Source organism: Selaginella moellendorffii, unplaced genomic scaffold, assembly GCF_000143415.4.
Source record: "Selaginella moellendorffii unplaced genomic scaffold, v1.0 SELMOscaffold_2, whole genome shotgun sequence".
Classification (NCBI taxonomy): Eukaryota; Viridiplantae; Streptophyta; class Lycopodiopsida; order Selaginellales; family Selaginellaceae; genus Selaginella; species Selaginella moellendorffii.
The window spans coordinates 2,328,727-2,344,391 of NW_003314263.1; the positions used below are offsets into that span (position 1 = coordinate 2,328,727).

At 42.5% G+C, this 15,665-nt stretch overlaps 2 protein-coding genes across 4 annotated transcripts; one reads left to right on the plus strand and one right to left on the minus strand.

Moving 5' to 3' along the window:
- The first annotated feature begins 114 nt into the window (after positions 1-114).
- Positions 115-2,226, plus strand: LOC9661143 (inorganic phosphate transporter 1-1). Of its 2 annotated transcripts, none has more exons than XM_002962499.2 (2): positions 115-162; positions 444-2,226. In XM_002962499.2, the coding sequence occupies exon 2, from the start codon at positions 474-476 to the stop codon at positions 2,094-2,096; it is 1,623 nt and encodes a 540-aa protein (XP_002962545.1). In that variant the 5' UTR covers positions 115-162; positions 444-473; the 3' UTR covers positions 2,097-2,226. The 2 variants fall into 2 exon arrangements, with proteins under 2 accessions (XP_002962545.1, XP_024515603.1); XM_024659835.1 differs by having other exon boundaries at positions 115-158.
- Positions 2,227-4,353: 2,127 nt separating this feature from the next.
- Positions 4,354-6,717, minus strand: LOC9661144 (protein NRT1/ PTR FAMILY 8.3). 2 transcript variants are annotated; one of them, XM_024659821.1, is made up of 5 exons: positions 6,457-6,717; positions 6,270-6,387; positions 5,991-6,208; positions 5,359-5,906; positions 4,354-5,306 (listed from the first exon to the last, which is right to left on the minus strand). In XM_024659821.1, the coding sequence occupies exons 1-5, from the start codon at positions 6,457-6,459 to the stop codon at positions 4,490-4,492; spliced, it is 1,704 nt and encodes a 567-aa protein (XP_024515589.1). In that variant the 5' UTR covers positions 6,460-6,717; the 3' UTR covers positions 4,354-4,489. The 2 variants fall into 2 exon arrangements, with proteins under 2 accessions (XP_024515589.1, XP_002962955.2); XM_002962909.2 differs by lacking the exon at positions 6,457-6,717 and having other exon boundaries at positions 6,270-6,449.
- Positions 6,718-15,665: the final 8,948 nt, after the last annotated feature.

Below are 15,665 nucleotides of genomic sequence, written 5' to 3' on the forward strand. Positions count from 1 at the left end.
CAAGATCTTGCCGCGTGGCACTCAGAGAATAGTCAAATATCTGGATATGCGAATCCAGTTTGCGAATAAATTGACCTTCTTCCTTGCATGAGGCTAGGGCTTTGAAAATCCCAGAAGACGACGACCACGAACGTGCGCATCGCGGCATCGAATCGCCAGTAGGTAATCTGCGCAGATTTTCGTGCTCTACCATTCTCGATCGCGTTTCCTTCCATTGCTATCGATTTCCATCCTCATTCTCGATTCTCTTGCCGGCATTTTATTTCCAATCTCTCGCATTCCATCTCCAATCTCTTGGCATTCCTCTTCCAGACCTGTGCTTGCAATCCCTGATTCTTGGAGTGAAAAGGTCTTTCCTGGACTTTTTTTTTTCCTCCACTATACCTGGGAAGATCTTTGCTTTCATCACACCTCTCTCTCAATCTTTGTCACACTGTTTGCAGGAAGGGGGCAATTCTTTCGCGAGCACAGCGATGGCGCTCGAGGTGCTGTCCGCCTTGGACAAGGCCAAGACGCAGTGGTACCACTTCACCGCCATTCTCATCGCGGGTATGGGCTTCTTCACGGATGCTTACGATCTCTTTTGCATCTCCACCGTGACCAAGCTCCTGGGAAGGATCTACTACTACGATTCAACCACTGGAAAGCCCGGAGCACTCCCAGCAAACGTAGCGGCGGCCGTCAACGGTGTGGCCTTTTGCGGGACTCTGTCCGGCCAGCTCTTCTTCGGCTGGCTCGGTGACAAGCTGGGACGAAAGAAAGTCTATGGGATGACGCTCATGCTCATGGTCATCTGCTCGATCGCCTCGGGGCTCTCCTTCGGCCACACTGCCAAGTCGGTGATGACAACGCTGTGCTTCTTCCGGTTCTGGCTTGGATTCGGCATCGGTGGCGACTATCCTCTCTCGGCCACGATCATGTCCGAGTATGCCAACACCAAGACGCGCGGGGCATTCATCGCGGCGGTGTTTGCCATGCAAGGATTTGGAATCCTGGCCGGCGGGATAGTGTCGCTGGTGATCTCCGCGGCGTTCAACCATGCTTATCCGGCGCCATCTTTCAACGAGAATCAGATAGCATCCACTCCAACCGAGGCGGACTTTGCGTGGAGGCTCATCTTCATGCTCGGAGCCATCCCGGCGGCGCTTACGTTCTACTGGCGGATGAAGATGCCCGAGACCGCTCGCTACACGGCTCTCGTGGCAGGGAATCTCAAGCAGGCCACGCAAGATATGAGCAAAGTTCTCGAGATGGAGGTGGCCACGGAACCTGTCAAGCATGAGTCCCCGATGCAGAAGCTAAAGTTTGGTCTCTTTACGAAAGCGTTTGCGAGGCGACACGGCCTCCAGCTCCTGGGCACCACGACTACATGGTTCTTCCTAGACGTCGCCTTCTACAGCCAGAACCTCTTCCAAAAGGACGTTTTCACCGCGGTGGGATGGCTCCCGGGGCCTGGAAGTATGAGCGCGATGGAGGAAGTCTACAGGATCTCGCGAGCACAGACACTGATCGCGCTGTGCTCCACGGTTCCCGGGTACTGGTTCACGGTGGCTCTCATCGACAAGATTGGACGCTTCACCATCCAAGTCATGGGCTTCTTCATGATGACCGTGTTCATGTTCGCGCTCGCCATCCCCTACTACAAGCTCCGCGGGGACAAGTGCGGTGACAGCTTCTGCGGCGGCCACCACATGACGTTCATCGTGCTCTACTCGCTCACCTTCTTCTTCGCAAACTTTGGGCCCAACTCCACCACTTTCATCGTCCCCGCGGAGCTCTTCCCGGCCCGGCTGCGATCGACTTGTCACGGGATCTCGGCAGCGGCTGGAAAGGCCGGGGCCATCGTTGGAGCTTTCGGGTTCCTCTACTTGTCGCAGAACCAACACGAAGGGCAGCAGGAGCATGGCTACCCGACTGGACTGGGGATCCGGACGGCGCTCCTGATGCTGGGAGGATGCAACGCTCTGGGGCTCCTGTTTACGTTCTTTGTTCCAGAGACAAATGGACGGTCGCTCGAGGACTTGTCTGGCGAGAACGAGGAGGAGATGTCTGCCACTCCAGCGGCGCTGCCACCACCTCCACGCGAGGATGTATGAGAGAAGAGAGAAAGAAAAGAAAGAAATTTCTCCTCTCGCTGTAGTACTTGAAAGTTTCCGGAGAACTTTAGCTGTTTGTACGAAGATTAATTTCTTCATGTTGGCATTCATTGCAACGATTGTCGCATGATGTTGGTGGTGTGGTGTAGTTTATCACTGCACTGCCCGTGCTAGTTCTTGGTGATTTTTGGTGTGGAGGATTTGCTAGCAGGATTATAAAATGGGTGGGAAGAGGAAAGTCCCTGGTGGTCCTTGAAAATCTGGAGGAGTGAGTGTTGAGCTTGCCTCATAGCCGCATCCAGTCTCCAAGGTGAGCAGCCTCTAGTTGATGGAACAATGAAAGTAAAGGAAGTTGGCAAAATGAATCTGTAACTTCAGGAAAAGGATTAGCTCGGGCTTAAGCCATGCTATATAAAGTTAAAATATATATATATATATTAAATTATAATTATATACTTTTATTCAATCATAGTTTTTAGAATTAACTTTAATTTTGAATAGATGCTGAACTCAGATGTACAAAAAATATGATTTAAATAAATTAAAGTACTTTAAAAATATTTAATAAGTAATGAATTATTTTTAATTTCAATTAAATGATAGAAGACTTTTTAAAAATGAGAAAAGATTACAATATATCTTAATATAATAGATGCAATTTGCTATATGCTTTCAAATTATGTGCAAAGATCATCTTTATTTCTTGTGTAAAAATATTTTTTTCACATCACTTCTATCACTAGTGAGTTAGAGTTAATGAAAAATAAAAAGTTATAATAATAATTAAAGTACTAATATAAAAATAATATGTTATATAAATAATATTCAAATGATTTATTACCCTATATTTCAATTTTTTCTAAAAACATATTTAACATTACAAAAACAGTATATATGTTTTATGAAATTTTATTACTTAGAACTTTTATAATGCAATTAAATAATATAACTTTAAATCTATAATTTATATATATTTAAATAAATTAAAATAATTATTAGAAAAAATTAATAAAAACTTAAAAATAAATTATTTGCCCAAGGTTATTCAAATAACTTCGGCCCCTCAAGCTGTCAAAGTACCCAAGGTGATTAGCAAAAATGCTAAAAGTACCATAAAAATATTTGTGGTTGTTAATGAAAATGCATACTGACCACCAAAAAAGAAGGAATAAATAAAAAAGTATAAAAAAATAACATGAAAACAATCAAATAAAATAAATTCACTGTTGGTGGCATTATTATTCAGTTTTTCATTCATATGTTATATCGTTCTTGATTTCGCACTTTCACGAGTTATATTTTATTTGTTAAAATACAAATTATTTTTTTTAATCCTATTTCCAAATATATGTTAATAAAATCTATGTCTATTTAGTTATTATTTTGTGCATAATTAAAACTATTGAATTCTCTTTTATTGTTAACATTTAATTTTTTCACAAATACTATAAACTATCAATACTGAACTTAACATTGTTACTCATATTTTCTTTTGTACAATATAATAAAATAATATTTAATGGTGATATAACTCATGATACTTTCAATGAAAATTTACAATCAATTTTATTCTAAATTATAAGAACACAGTTCTTTTAGCAAAAATAAAAATTGTTTAAAATAATATTATGAATATTTCGACATTGAAATAAAGTTTTCAGCTTTACTCTATTCGAAATATATAAGTATTGAAGAATCTTGAAAATTTTGTTATAAAGTAAAAAATTTAAATATATATATATATAGTAAATGTTATTTAATAAATTTATATAAAAATTTACTTATTATTTTATAATGATTTTAGCTATATATGAAAATAAATAATTTGATGCCCATTGCATGCATTAATATTTGGTTTGCTTAATAGTAGTGTTATTTCTATTTATTATTCTAATTGATAAAATGGAAGTTTATAATTATAAACATATCTATAATTTATAAACAGAAGATTAATCTTATTGAATATCAACTATTAGATGTTAGAATACACTAGAATATACTATTGAATATTAACTATTAGATGGTAGAATAAACTAGAATATACAAAAAAGTGTTTTGGAAAGTTTATAAATGATAAATATGTTTATAAATTATAATTACAAAATTAATCTAAATAAATAATAACCGTTAGATGGTAGAATATCCTAGAATATCTTTGTATATTCTAAACATATTTACTATCAGGTTTGCTTAAGGAAATTTAAAAGAATGCACGTAATTAAAAATGATTTAGGTTAAATATAATGTTAAATTAAAATTAAAACCACTATTAAAATTATATTAAAATGATTTACTCTCCATTCTATTTGTACAGTTATCTGTGAGAGAAAAACAATTCTACGTAAGAGATTTAAAGGTAAAAAGAAATTAGGATGACCGGCAGTTTAGGGTTCTTAGAATGTCTCGGCGTAGGGATCAGGGCTCTTGTACGAGTACCAGCGCGCGACCGGCACATAGATCCCCAGATTCACGAGGCTCAGCCCCGCGATCAGCCAGTAGTAGCGCTCCAGATGCCCGGCATTCACATCGTTCTGGAGCCACGACGGCGCCCCGCGATTGACGCAGGTAACGAGGACGCTGCTCAAGAAGCTCCCCACGCCCAGATTCGCGAGCGCCAGGGACGTGCCCAGGCTGTGGAAGGTGTCGGGCGATTGCTCGTGGAAGAATTCCAGCAGGCTTGAGTTTGTGAGGCCCTCCGCTATGCCCAGCACCACGTACTGCGGCACCAGCCAGAAGATCGTGACGCTGGTGGTGGGATTCATCCAGGCTTTTCTCTTGATTTCCATCAGCGCTGCGATGCCCAGGCCGATGGCGGCGATGAAGATTCCCAGCCCGCTTCTCTGGAGCAAGGTGATGCCGCGCTCGTTCCCGGAGAACTTTCTTATGGTTGGGACGATGATACGGTCGTAGAGTGGGAGGAAGAGGACCACGGTGAGGTTGCTGAAGAGAAGCATTGACGCTGGCGGGATTTTAAAGGTGGTGCTTCCAAGCCGGTTGTCCATAGCCATTCCTTGGCGGAGGAAGAAGGTGCCGGACTGAGATGGAGCAATGCTAAACCAGAGCGTTGCCAGCCAGATTGGGAGCATTCGTATGACGAGCTTGACTTCCTCGACTCGGGTCACGGTGGAAAGCTTCCAGGGGCTGGTTTTCGTCGTGGAAGACTCCATCTCCATGTCGGTATCGAGCTTCAGCGTTGCCTTGTCAAGAAACCTGGACGAACGAAGCTAAGAACAGGGAAAAGTCGAGAGCTACAGTCACTCACCGGAACTGGTTGGTGTGTGGAATGTGTCTTTTGCCTTTGGCAATCGACTGTTCTTCGTGGAGCTCCAGGGATGGTGCGACGACGTTACGCTTGCGGAAAGCTGCCACTATGACTTGCACCATTTTCGTAAGGGGGCTTCCTTCGGGCCTACGGTACCGGTATCTTGGGGTCTGGATGAGGAAGAGAGCTATGGATACCGCAAGGATAATGCCGAGAAGGCCGAATCCCCACGAGAAACCGACGTGATCTTCAATGTAGACGAGCATGGTGACGGATACCAAGCCTCCGATGTGGATGCCCCAGACGATGAAGTTGAAAAAGGAGAACTTTTGCAGCCGCTCGACGTTGTCAGACTCGTCAAACTGGTCGGCTCCGAAGGACACGAATGAGGTGGTAGCGCTTCCACCTGCGAAGGCTATTGCATAGAGCGAGAGGAAGAGGAAAGCATTCTGTCCGGGCGATGCTTGCTGGCATGTGGGGCTTTGAGCCGGGCAGCTTGGAGGCCGCAAGTTCTTGAGGGATGCGGAGATGGTGAGGCATGTCAATCCCTGGCAAGTTTTTCAGTTTTTGTTTTTTTTTTTTGGATTGGTGTTGGTAAAGCTAGTTTTGCAGATAGAATTTGAAGTACTCACCACGCCGTAGAGCACGAAAGAGTACAGCAGCGTCCTGTAGCGGCCCCAATATGTGTCGGAGAGAAAAGCCCCAAGAACTGAGGAGAGAAAGTAAGTGCCTTGCAAATTGTTAGCGTCACTTGCGGATTGAGAAACATCTCGATGCATAACACCCGTCAAGTATGTCAGCAGGTTGGAGATTATGCCGAAGAAGATGACCGTCGCAGCTACTTGGATGACTGCAACACACTCGCAAAGTCAAGACACTGAAAGCTTTGCAAAGCGTTGGAGAAACTTTACAGATCATAGGGATCGCTCCGGCCCATTTTCCAGTTTTCTTCTTCAGAGCGGGCTGGCCCTTGAAATCCAGAGTTCCGTTTTGAGCATACAGGTGGGTTTGTGCATTGCTCTCCATTTCCTGCGTTGTTTGATGAGACATATTTCGAGCTGCCACTCAGAAAGACAGGGGGAATGATAGAAAACTCACCATAGCTTCTTCGAATGCAATGCAGAGAGACCTTCCAACGTGCAATCATGTCGTGACAAGATAAGCTACAGAGGAACAATCAGTATCTCGATAGAAATATCTTGCCAAACATTTTTCAACCAAGACGTAAAGCACTAAGTCTCTTTCTAAACAAGAAACTATAAAAACGTTTTGACTTGAATTGACTAAATCTGGGTGGTAGATGGGGCGTTGAACTGCGGCCAGCCTCTGGTCTCCGTGCCAACAGTCCTAAAAAACCATCTTTTCAACATGGCTACACCGAGATACTGATAGATACTGCAATAGCCTTTCTTGTCACGTTATGATCCCGGAGAATCTGAAGAAAAGAACCTTCAATCTAGCAAATTTTGACTTGACAAGAAGGTAAGGAAACAAGGTACTCTCTTTTCGTGTTGTGTTGACCTGTTTAGATTTACCAACTAAATCTTGGTGTCAGAGGACAGTGTTGCCTGCAAACAAGTTGTCGGATTTGGGCACAGAAATGCCAAAAGTTTACATGATCAAGTAGGCGGCCTTGCAGTCGAGAAAAAATGTAAGTTATCAGATTTGGACACAGAAATTTCTGGTACTGAGACGTCTGTGTACGAATCAGCGCAAGACTCATTCGTGTGAAAGGACCAGCTCCACAGCACGAATCGACTTCAAGTTCCATCCAATGGAGTGCCATAAGAAGATACAAGAACACGTACCAGAAGCTCGAGATATCGCAATCGAGGCAAAGCATATCGCGTTCACCAAGAGAACAACCAGCTGAATTCCCGTGAGTTGCAATGGCAGGGTCTCCTAGGCCAAGCTCTCCAAGCAGTCAAACGTGGCTCGAATGTGATCAAAGCAGCAAGCAAAGCTAAGCACTACCTTCAGCAGTGTGGCCAGAACGTCTTGCTGTATGGAGAAACGCTGGCCAGGCTTCTTAAGAGTTTACATGTGTGTTGGTTCTAGCGTCTCTGCTCCTGTCGGACTGAGCTGAATTATTGCTAATCCTCTACTAATTAATATTATTTAGACTAAAACAAAAGACACAAACACACTCTAATCCTTTAACAAGGACACTTTGTCAAATCCTCTCTTCCACCCAACCTAATCACAAGCTATAGCATGCAATTTGTTAATGCAATTGTTATGGTGTAAAAGGAAAAGGATTTCATGCCAAAGTCCTATTGGTTTTGAATGATATTACACAAATATCAATCCTTATGCCAAGAATAGGGCTTTGTTATTGAAAAGTTTTTTATTGATAACTGAATATCCACATGATGAATTTTTTCCATCATCCTTAAAAATTTTGAGATCTATAATGACATTTATCTAAAAGTTTACACCTTCATAGAAAAAGATTTTTCTTGTTTTCTTCAATCTAACTTTTTTCCCTTTTGCTTTACATGCTTTATTTCGTTAAAGTGGGACTTATTCAGTAAAGTGGGACATTAATTAGCATGTGTCCACATGCCATTTCTTAGTACTTAATTAATATTTATTAATATTTCTATCAGTTTTTTAATTTATTTTTTTATATTTCACAATATTATAACACAAAATCATATGAAAAGTTTTTAATTTATAAATTATAAAGTTAAAACTTCAATTTTTTATTGTTGTTATAAAAATGGCATGTGGCCACACACCATAAGTGGGATAATGAAAAGTCCTACTTTAACGAAATAAAGCATTTACCTAGATTTCTATTATTTTAATACTTGTTGTGAGTGCATGGAATATGGAAAGGGAATACAGAAATGTGCATATCAATTAGCCCAAAAACCCTAGCTTATATACAGGAGCGAGTGGTCCGGATTGAAACCAATCCGACCGCTACCAAAATCCACTACGCTAATATTAGTATACGACATCGTAGCCGTACACTTGGCCCTCATATCATCCCCTCCTCTCGAAATAATGGAAGGCCGTCAGGGTTCTCTTGTAGATGGCCTGGGATCTGGAGGAACGTCAGGAGGAGGCATCGGCGGATCTGTAGACGGTATTAACTGCTCCTGATCCCTTTGTATGAAGCGTTTTAACCGCTGCACATGCATAATCTCCGGAGGATCGGTTTGCTGAACGTCATGCCGAACCTCATAAACTTGCGGTCCAACTTGCCGCAACACCCGATACGGTCCTTTCCACTGCGCAAGGAGCCCCTTAGATAAACCACGTACCGTAAGATGGGGAAAACGAACTAACACCAAATCATTCACTTTGTACTCCGCAGGTGGATGATGATGGGAGTTGTAGCGCCGTTGTTGTCCCACTTGTACGCGGCCTAAGTGTTCGGCAGACTCTGCTCGGACAAGTGGAAGAATGCTTGTCAAATACTGATCCCATGACCTAGCATCAGGAGCTCGTGGCAATCGCGAAGGTAAACCCAACTCTGTTGGTAATATTGGATCATGACCATATAGAAGTTTATATGGTGAAGCACCAATAGAACTTTGCACCCCTGTGACATAGGCATATCGAAGAGACGGCAAATAACCATCCCAATCCGAATGCTGGAAGTTCACATACTTCGAAATCATCCCTTTGAATGTCCGAACGAGCCGTTCCACCAGACCGTCTGATTGTGGATGATAAGCACTCGTAAAAGTGTGGCGTATCCCCAACCGAGATGTCAAAACATGAAATACCTCAGCCATAAATGTAGGACCATTATCCGAAAGAATCCGCTCTGGACAAGAATGCTGGAACACCACTCGATTGAGGAGGAAGTATCCAACAGCAGTTGCAGAGGCGCTAGCAAGAGCACCAACTTCCACCCAACGAGTCAAGTAGTCATAAGCAATAATAACATACTCATTGCCAGCAGTCGATCGTGGAAAAGGTCCTATAAGATCAAACGCCACCAACTCAAACGGACGGGAAATTGCAATTGACTCCAACCGTCCTTCCGCAGCACAAGGGGGAGTATTACGAGCTTGGCACCAAACGCAACTACGCACATACCGAATAATATCACGTCGCATCTCCGGCCAATAGAAAGACCTACGCAGCTTCTCGGTGACACGACGGTGTCCCATATGCCCACCTAGAACAGGAGAATCATGGTAGGCATGGAGAAACCGCGGAATAAACACCGAAGGTACCACCAGTCGTAAATGATCATCAGGATCCGTCCCCACAAAATAAAGAAGGCCATCTTCAAGGCGATATTGAGAATGTAAATGCCGGAAAGGCAAGTCATCAGCAAGTGATGCAGGATTCTCAAACCCATCTCGAAGCCTTCGAATCCACGGCTCAATCCTTTGAGCCTCGCGAACCTCCTCAAGAGAAGGCAGATCTTGCTCTGCACCCTGTGGACACTGAACGTCAAGGACAGCAACCGCCGACGGCACAGAATCCTCATCTAGAAAATCCACAGATGCTGGAACAACAGGTTCGTCAGAATGATGAGAAGTGAGTGGAGAAGGAAGAGGAGCTCGAGAAAGGGCATCAGTATCAGCCATAGAACTCCCTGGGCGATGAACAACATCAAAATCATATATCTGAAGCTTCAAAGCCCATCGAGCCGTACGACCAACCAGGTTCTTCCGCTTCAATAATGAAGTAACAGCAGCATGGTCACCTTCAAGTAACGTTCGAGAACCATGTAGATATGCATGAAGTTTCTCGAAACCCCAGACTACTGCTAAACACTCCTTCTCCGTCGTGGAGTAGTTCATCTCCGCTGGTTGTAATGTACGGCTTATGTATGCAATGGGATGGCGCTGACTAGGCACACTCGAGCTCTCTTGCATCAACAAAGACCAATGTCAGAAGCATCCACGCGCAAAATAAAAGGTCGAGTGTAGTCAGGATATGCCAAAACCGGAGGAGTCGTCAATAGCTCCTTGAGATCCACGAACGCCCACTCATAATCCGGAGACCAGATGAAAGATGACGTTGATGACTTCAGCAACGCTCGCAATGGTGTAGTGCGATCGGAAAGATGATCCACAAAACGACCAAGATACTACACCTTACCCAAAAAGCGCTAGACATCATTCACACACTTCGGAGTAGGGAACTTTAGAACAGCCACAAGTTTGTCAGGATCAACTTGCAAACCCTCACGAGAAATACGGTACCCAAGATAAGTTGTGTCCTTGGACCCAAACATGCACTTCGACCGCTTCAGCTTTAAACCAACGTCGCGTAGCCAATCCAACACTTTACAAATATCACGAACGTGCTCCTCCCACGTCCCCTCCGAGTGGATCAAGACATCATCAATGAAGTCAGCAGTCACCTCCGGCATATCGCAAAGAACCTCGTCCATCATCCGTTGGAAAGTTGCTAGAGCATTGTTCAAACCAAACGGCATCACCAAGAACTCGTACAAACCAAATGGTGTACGAAAAGCAGTCTTAGGAATATCTTCTTCGGCCATCGGTACTTGCCAATACCCAGAAGCAAGATCTAGCTTGGTGAACCAACGACTCCGCCCCAGACGATCCAAGAGATCAGCAGTGTGAGGAAGAGAATACACATCTGGGATCGTCACTTCGTTTAACGGATGATAGTCGATGCAGAAACGAATACTCCCATCAGGCTTCGTCACAAGATGAGGTTCACATGCCCAAGGACTCCGTGACTTCCGAATAACACCCTTTTCCAGCATGTCCTTGACGTTTGCTCGTAAAATTTTGATCTCCTTAGGTGACCAACGACGAACAGGAACCTTGATTGGACGAGCATCCCCGGTTGGAATTGGATGACGTGTGGCAATCTTGGCCCCAGATGATAGGTCAAATTCAAAGAGATCAGAATACTCCTTCATGAGCCGGTCAACTGCTATAACAGAAAGATCGTCGGAGGGATCGGAAAAGGGAAAAGCAGAACAAGATGGAAACACAGAAGGAAAGAGTGGGGAAACAAAAGTAATGGAAGCAAAGGTAAAAGTAGAGGGACGAAGAGGTATGGAAGTGAGAGGAATGGATGAAACATAAGGAAGTATGAGACAAGGGGGAGAAGCCTCAAAGTCACACTTGGCATGATTGCGCTGCAACCAATCCATACCAAGAATGAGGTCAAAAGCTTGACTCGGCACCACCCGCAACGATTGCAACTCAAGCTCGAGATCGCCCACACGCACAACCAGGTCCACCTCATCCCGTGCACATGCATGTGTACGGCCATTGCCATAAAGAATGAAAACTGGTTCTGCCGCACGACGCAAGTGTAGACGACAACGTGTGGCAACAGGTCGAGCAATAGAAGATAAACTCGAACCTGTATCAACCAACACGGAGAGAATAATAGGAGACTTCTTGTTATAAAAACGAGCTTGGAAAGTAAACACTGGATGAACTGGTGCCGAGTGAACCCCTTGATGATACTCCCAAAAGAAAGATAGAGGGGTCACTGATTTATTCGCGCAAGGTCCCTCCGTTACTCGCGCGACTCCTCGTTTCCCGGATGCATCTCGGTGTCCAGACCTTCCACTGCAGCAGCACCCAGGGGACGTTGCTGACACCAAGGTCTCCACCCAGGAAATGGAGGTCTCCAATCCGGAAAATGACGGCAACGCCGATAAGTATGACCAACTTCATCACACGCCCAGCAGCGAACATCACGGCTATGACCACGTCCTCGCGCGTGTCCTTGGACTCGAGTAGCAGCAGCATCAACCTCCATTGGAACAGGACCATCACCCATAGGAAGTGGAGCGGAAGGACGTGCAGCGAGAAGTGGAAGAGGCGACGTCTCATAACGTTGTGCCAAGCGAAGAGCATCGTCAAGGGTGGCAGGAGCAAGTGCATGCACAAGTCCAACAAGATCTTGACGAAGTGCTGGCCACAACATTCCTAGCTTGATCCGCTCCGACATATTTGGCTCCGCACGAAGCAAAAGACTTCGGAAACGAACGCCAAATTGCATCACCAACTCTGATGGCCCTTGGCGAAGACGATGCAATTGTTGGAAAGCATCATCACAATCATCGGCATGTCCGAAGGCGCGTTTGAAGACGTCCGGGAGAACACTCCAATCCCCACGAGTAGCTGCGCTCAAACCATTGTACCACTGCAACGCCGTCCCTTGGAGACACGTGGGAAACTCACGCAATTGTCGAGCATCATCCCAAGAATGATATGTGGCAATCACCGTAAAGTGATCGAACCAATGGTACACATCATCCCCAGGATTCCCGCGAAAGAACTCCGGTCGAACGCGAGGATTGGCACCAAGAGCAGGAGGAGTTGTACCACGTGCCGTGAACGCCGCCATCAACTTGTAAGCAACCAAAGGGAACAACTCGAGAGACGATCCGTTAGGGTTCAAATATAGAGGGAAAGGGCCCATGAATAAGAGTGCACCGCCTTTTCCAATCGGTTAAGGGTCTTGGGATATTTGGAGTTAAGCGTCCTTGGGTTTGAATAGTACTGGGCTGGGTGACCTCCCGGGAAGTCTAAACTCAGGAGCTTACATTTGGTATCAGAGAGGTCTCGGGTCCGACTCTGTTGGTTGGCTAAGGGAATCACACCACATGTTGATTGACATCTAGCTGGTCCAGTTTGTTCCCGCTGGGCTCGACCCAAGGGGTAGGGTGTCAAGAGAGCGGGGCTCTCGGGAGAGCTGCGGCTAAGAAGTCTAAACTCAGGAGCTTACACAACTGAGTTTGGTTGTTCAATTGCAAGCGCATAGCATCAAGCAATTGAACTAACTGCTGCTCTAGAGTCAAAGGAGGAGATTGCGGATCGGCCATGAAGATGAACGAAAAAGAAAAAGCAAAAGAAGAGAAATGACAAAAAAACTGGAAAGAAATGGTAGATCTAGACAATGCAAAAAGCTAGATCGAAACCAAAATCCTGAAAGGAAAGAAAAAAAGAAAGGAAATGGAAAAAGCTAGATCTAGATGATGCAAAAGCTAGATCTAAACCGAAATCCCAAAAAGCTAGATCTAGACGATGCAAAAGCTAGATTTAAACCGAAATCCCAAAAAGCTAGATCTAGATGATGCAAAAGCTAGATCTAAACCGAAATCCCAAATCCAAGCACTCCCCAGGGACAATCAAAAGGTGCCCCTCAACTCTGCATGGAATATGGAAAGGGAATACAAAAATGTGCATATCAATTAGCCCAAAAACCCTAGCTTATATACAGGAGCGAGTGGTCCGGATTGAAACCAATCCGACCGCTACCAAAATCCACTACGCTAATATTAGTATACGACATCGTAGTCGTACACTTGGCCCTCACATTGTTAATTTTTCTTTCCTTTTTCTTTTCCATGTGTTTTTATATATAAAAGCAAATAACTAAATTGACAATCAATTTTGTAAAATTTTATCTAATTTATATAATTTTTTTACACTTAAGTTTTTGTATTTTATTAGTTCATAACTATAGTGGCAATTTTAATGGCCATAACCACAGCCCATCCCAAATGGTTATGGCCACCTTCTTCCACATGCGAATTATTATTGTTACATTGTTAATAAACAATACATTAAATATTGCTATGGCAATGCTTAATTTTTGCTTCTTGCTAGCATGCATAATAGATATCATTTAATTTCCAAAAACAAAAAAATGTGATACTTTGCTTTGAAAGTTGGTAAAAGTTTAATTTTGGAACTGGAGCTGAGTTAGTGCAGCTTCAAGTACTCAATATTTAGTATGAAAACCATGTCAAAAATGAAAACATGAAATCAATCCAGCCTATAAGGTTAAATGCAAAAAAATATAAACACAACTGTTGCACTAGCAGGTTGGCCTAGGCAGCCATTCGCTATTACATGGCTGTTACTATGGCTGCCAAAGCCAGGAGTTGGGTTGCTAGTCCTCTACTGCGATGAGGTGCTAATTGACATAGGTTTGAAATTAAATATCTCAGTATGCAATGGCATTTGATATAGCTAAAGTTAAAGTTAAACATAAGATATCTAGATCTAAGCTTTTTATGATATATACTTAATCATAGTAATTACAAGATTTTGATCCCAAGGAAATCAATGCAACGTTGCACTCAAAATCCTATGAAAATCACTAAAGAAAACGCTTAATTTCTCTCTCTAGGAAAATTATAATGAATGTGCCCTAAACCACATGGACCAGAAATAAAAACTAGTTAGGTCTAGTTATATAAGATATTAAAGTCCATCTCTTGCTAATAGTTTTATAGATACATAAATAGAACCATCTAAGAAAAGAACCTTACCACCTATACCATAAGCTAGTATACAGTTGTTAATAATGAATCTGAAAGATTGAACTATATCCTGTTGAGTAAAATGTATATTATTAGCTCTCCATCCGTGTACTATCATGATAATTTCATTGTTATTCTTTTGTGTTTCATAAACGTGATCATAAGGTGAATTTTTCCATTGTAAGAGGACATAATCTATAGAACGATATAAAAAACTCATTGAGACTCGTCTTCGTGGGTCATAATTGAAACATCTTTTATTAGCTCGACTTGAATAACTGAGACATTGTAGAATACTCAAATTAAATAAGATTATAATACTGATTAAGAATTTCATTTGAAATATGCTGTTGAAATTTTCCTTTGATTATTATAGTAAATCAGATTTAACTTACTATAAAAATACAGTCATAGAATGTTAATTTTAAAAACTACACTTATATTTTAATAGAACCTTATTTGATTTTAGTCATTAAATTACATTATTTTTCTTTTGAATAAAAATATTAATATAAGGTGAGTGTCTATTACAATCGCTTGCTAATTTTGATATAATAAATTTTGGTAGTTATTATTGATAAGCTACACCAAATACATGCCCTGGGTCCTTGATAAAAGACACTTAAAGCTAAATGAAGAAAATGTTAGTGACACCATTTAATCCTATAATCTCTTATAAGTTCCAAAATTCATCTCTCTCTCTCTCTCTCTCTCTGACCTTTCTTGTTTAATCTAACTTTTCTTTCTTTTTTCTCTATGTTTAGATTTTACCTTTCCCTTTATTGTTTCTTTTTATTTCTTTTATTTTTCTAGTTAAAAGCGATGTATTACACAATGTTAAATCTTGTGGTCAAGTAGCATGCAATCCTGTATCAACATATGTAGTTACTAGGTGATCAACTAGATGCAATGTGTGATCATGTATTGGACACAAGAAGTAGGTAAATACTGCTTGTTTAAAACTCGCCATATAAGTTCCTTTGAATAAAAAGAAAATTTAAGAATATGCTGTATTGGTAGCGAACAACGTGTCGATGTGCACAGCTCCAAGGACATCTCAGCGAGA

Bases quoted from the DNA above. Each gene is read 5' to 3' on its own strand.
- LOC9661143 (XM_002962499.2), top strand. From the start codon at position 474: ATGGCGCTCGAGGTGCTGTCCGCCTTGGACAAGGCCAAGACGCAGTGG.
- LOC9661144 (XM_002962909.2), bottom strand. From the start codon at position 6,408: ATGTCTCATCAAACAACGCAGGAAATGGAGAGCAATGCACAAACCCAC. The intron at 6,209-6,269 runs GTAAAGTTTCTC...AGTGTGTTGCAG, and splicing joins CGGAGCGATCCCTATGATCT to TCATCCAAGTAGCTGCGACG. The intron at 5,907-5,990 runs GTGAGTACTTCA...AAAACTTGCCAG, and splicing joins CTTTCGTGCTCTACGGCGTG to GGATTGACATGCCTCACCAT.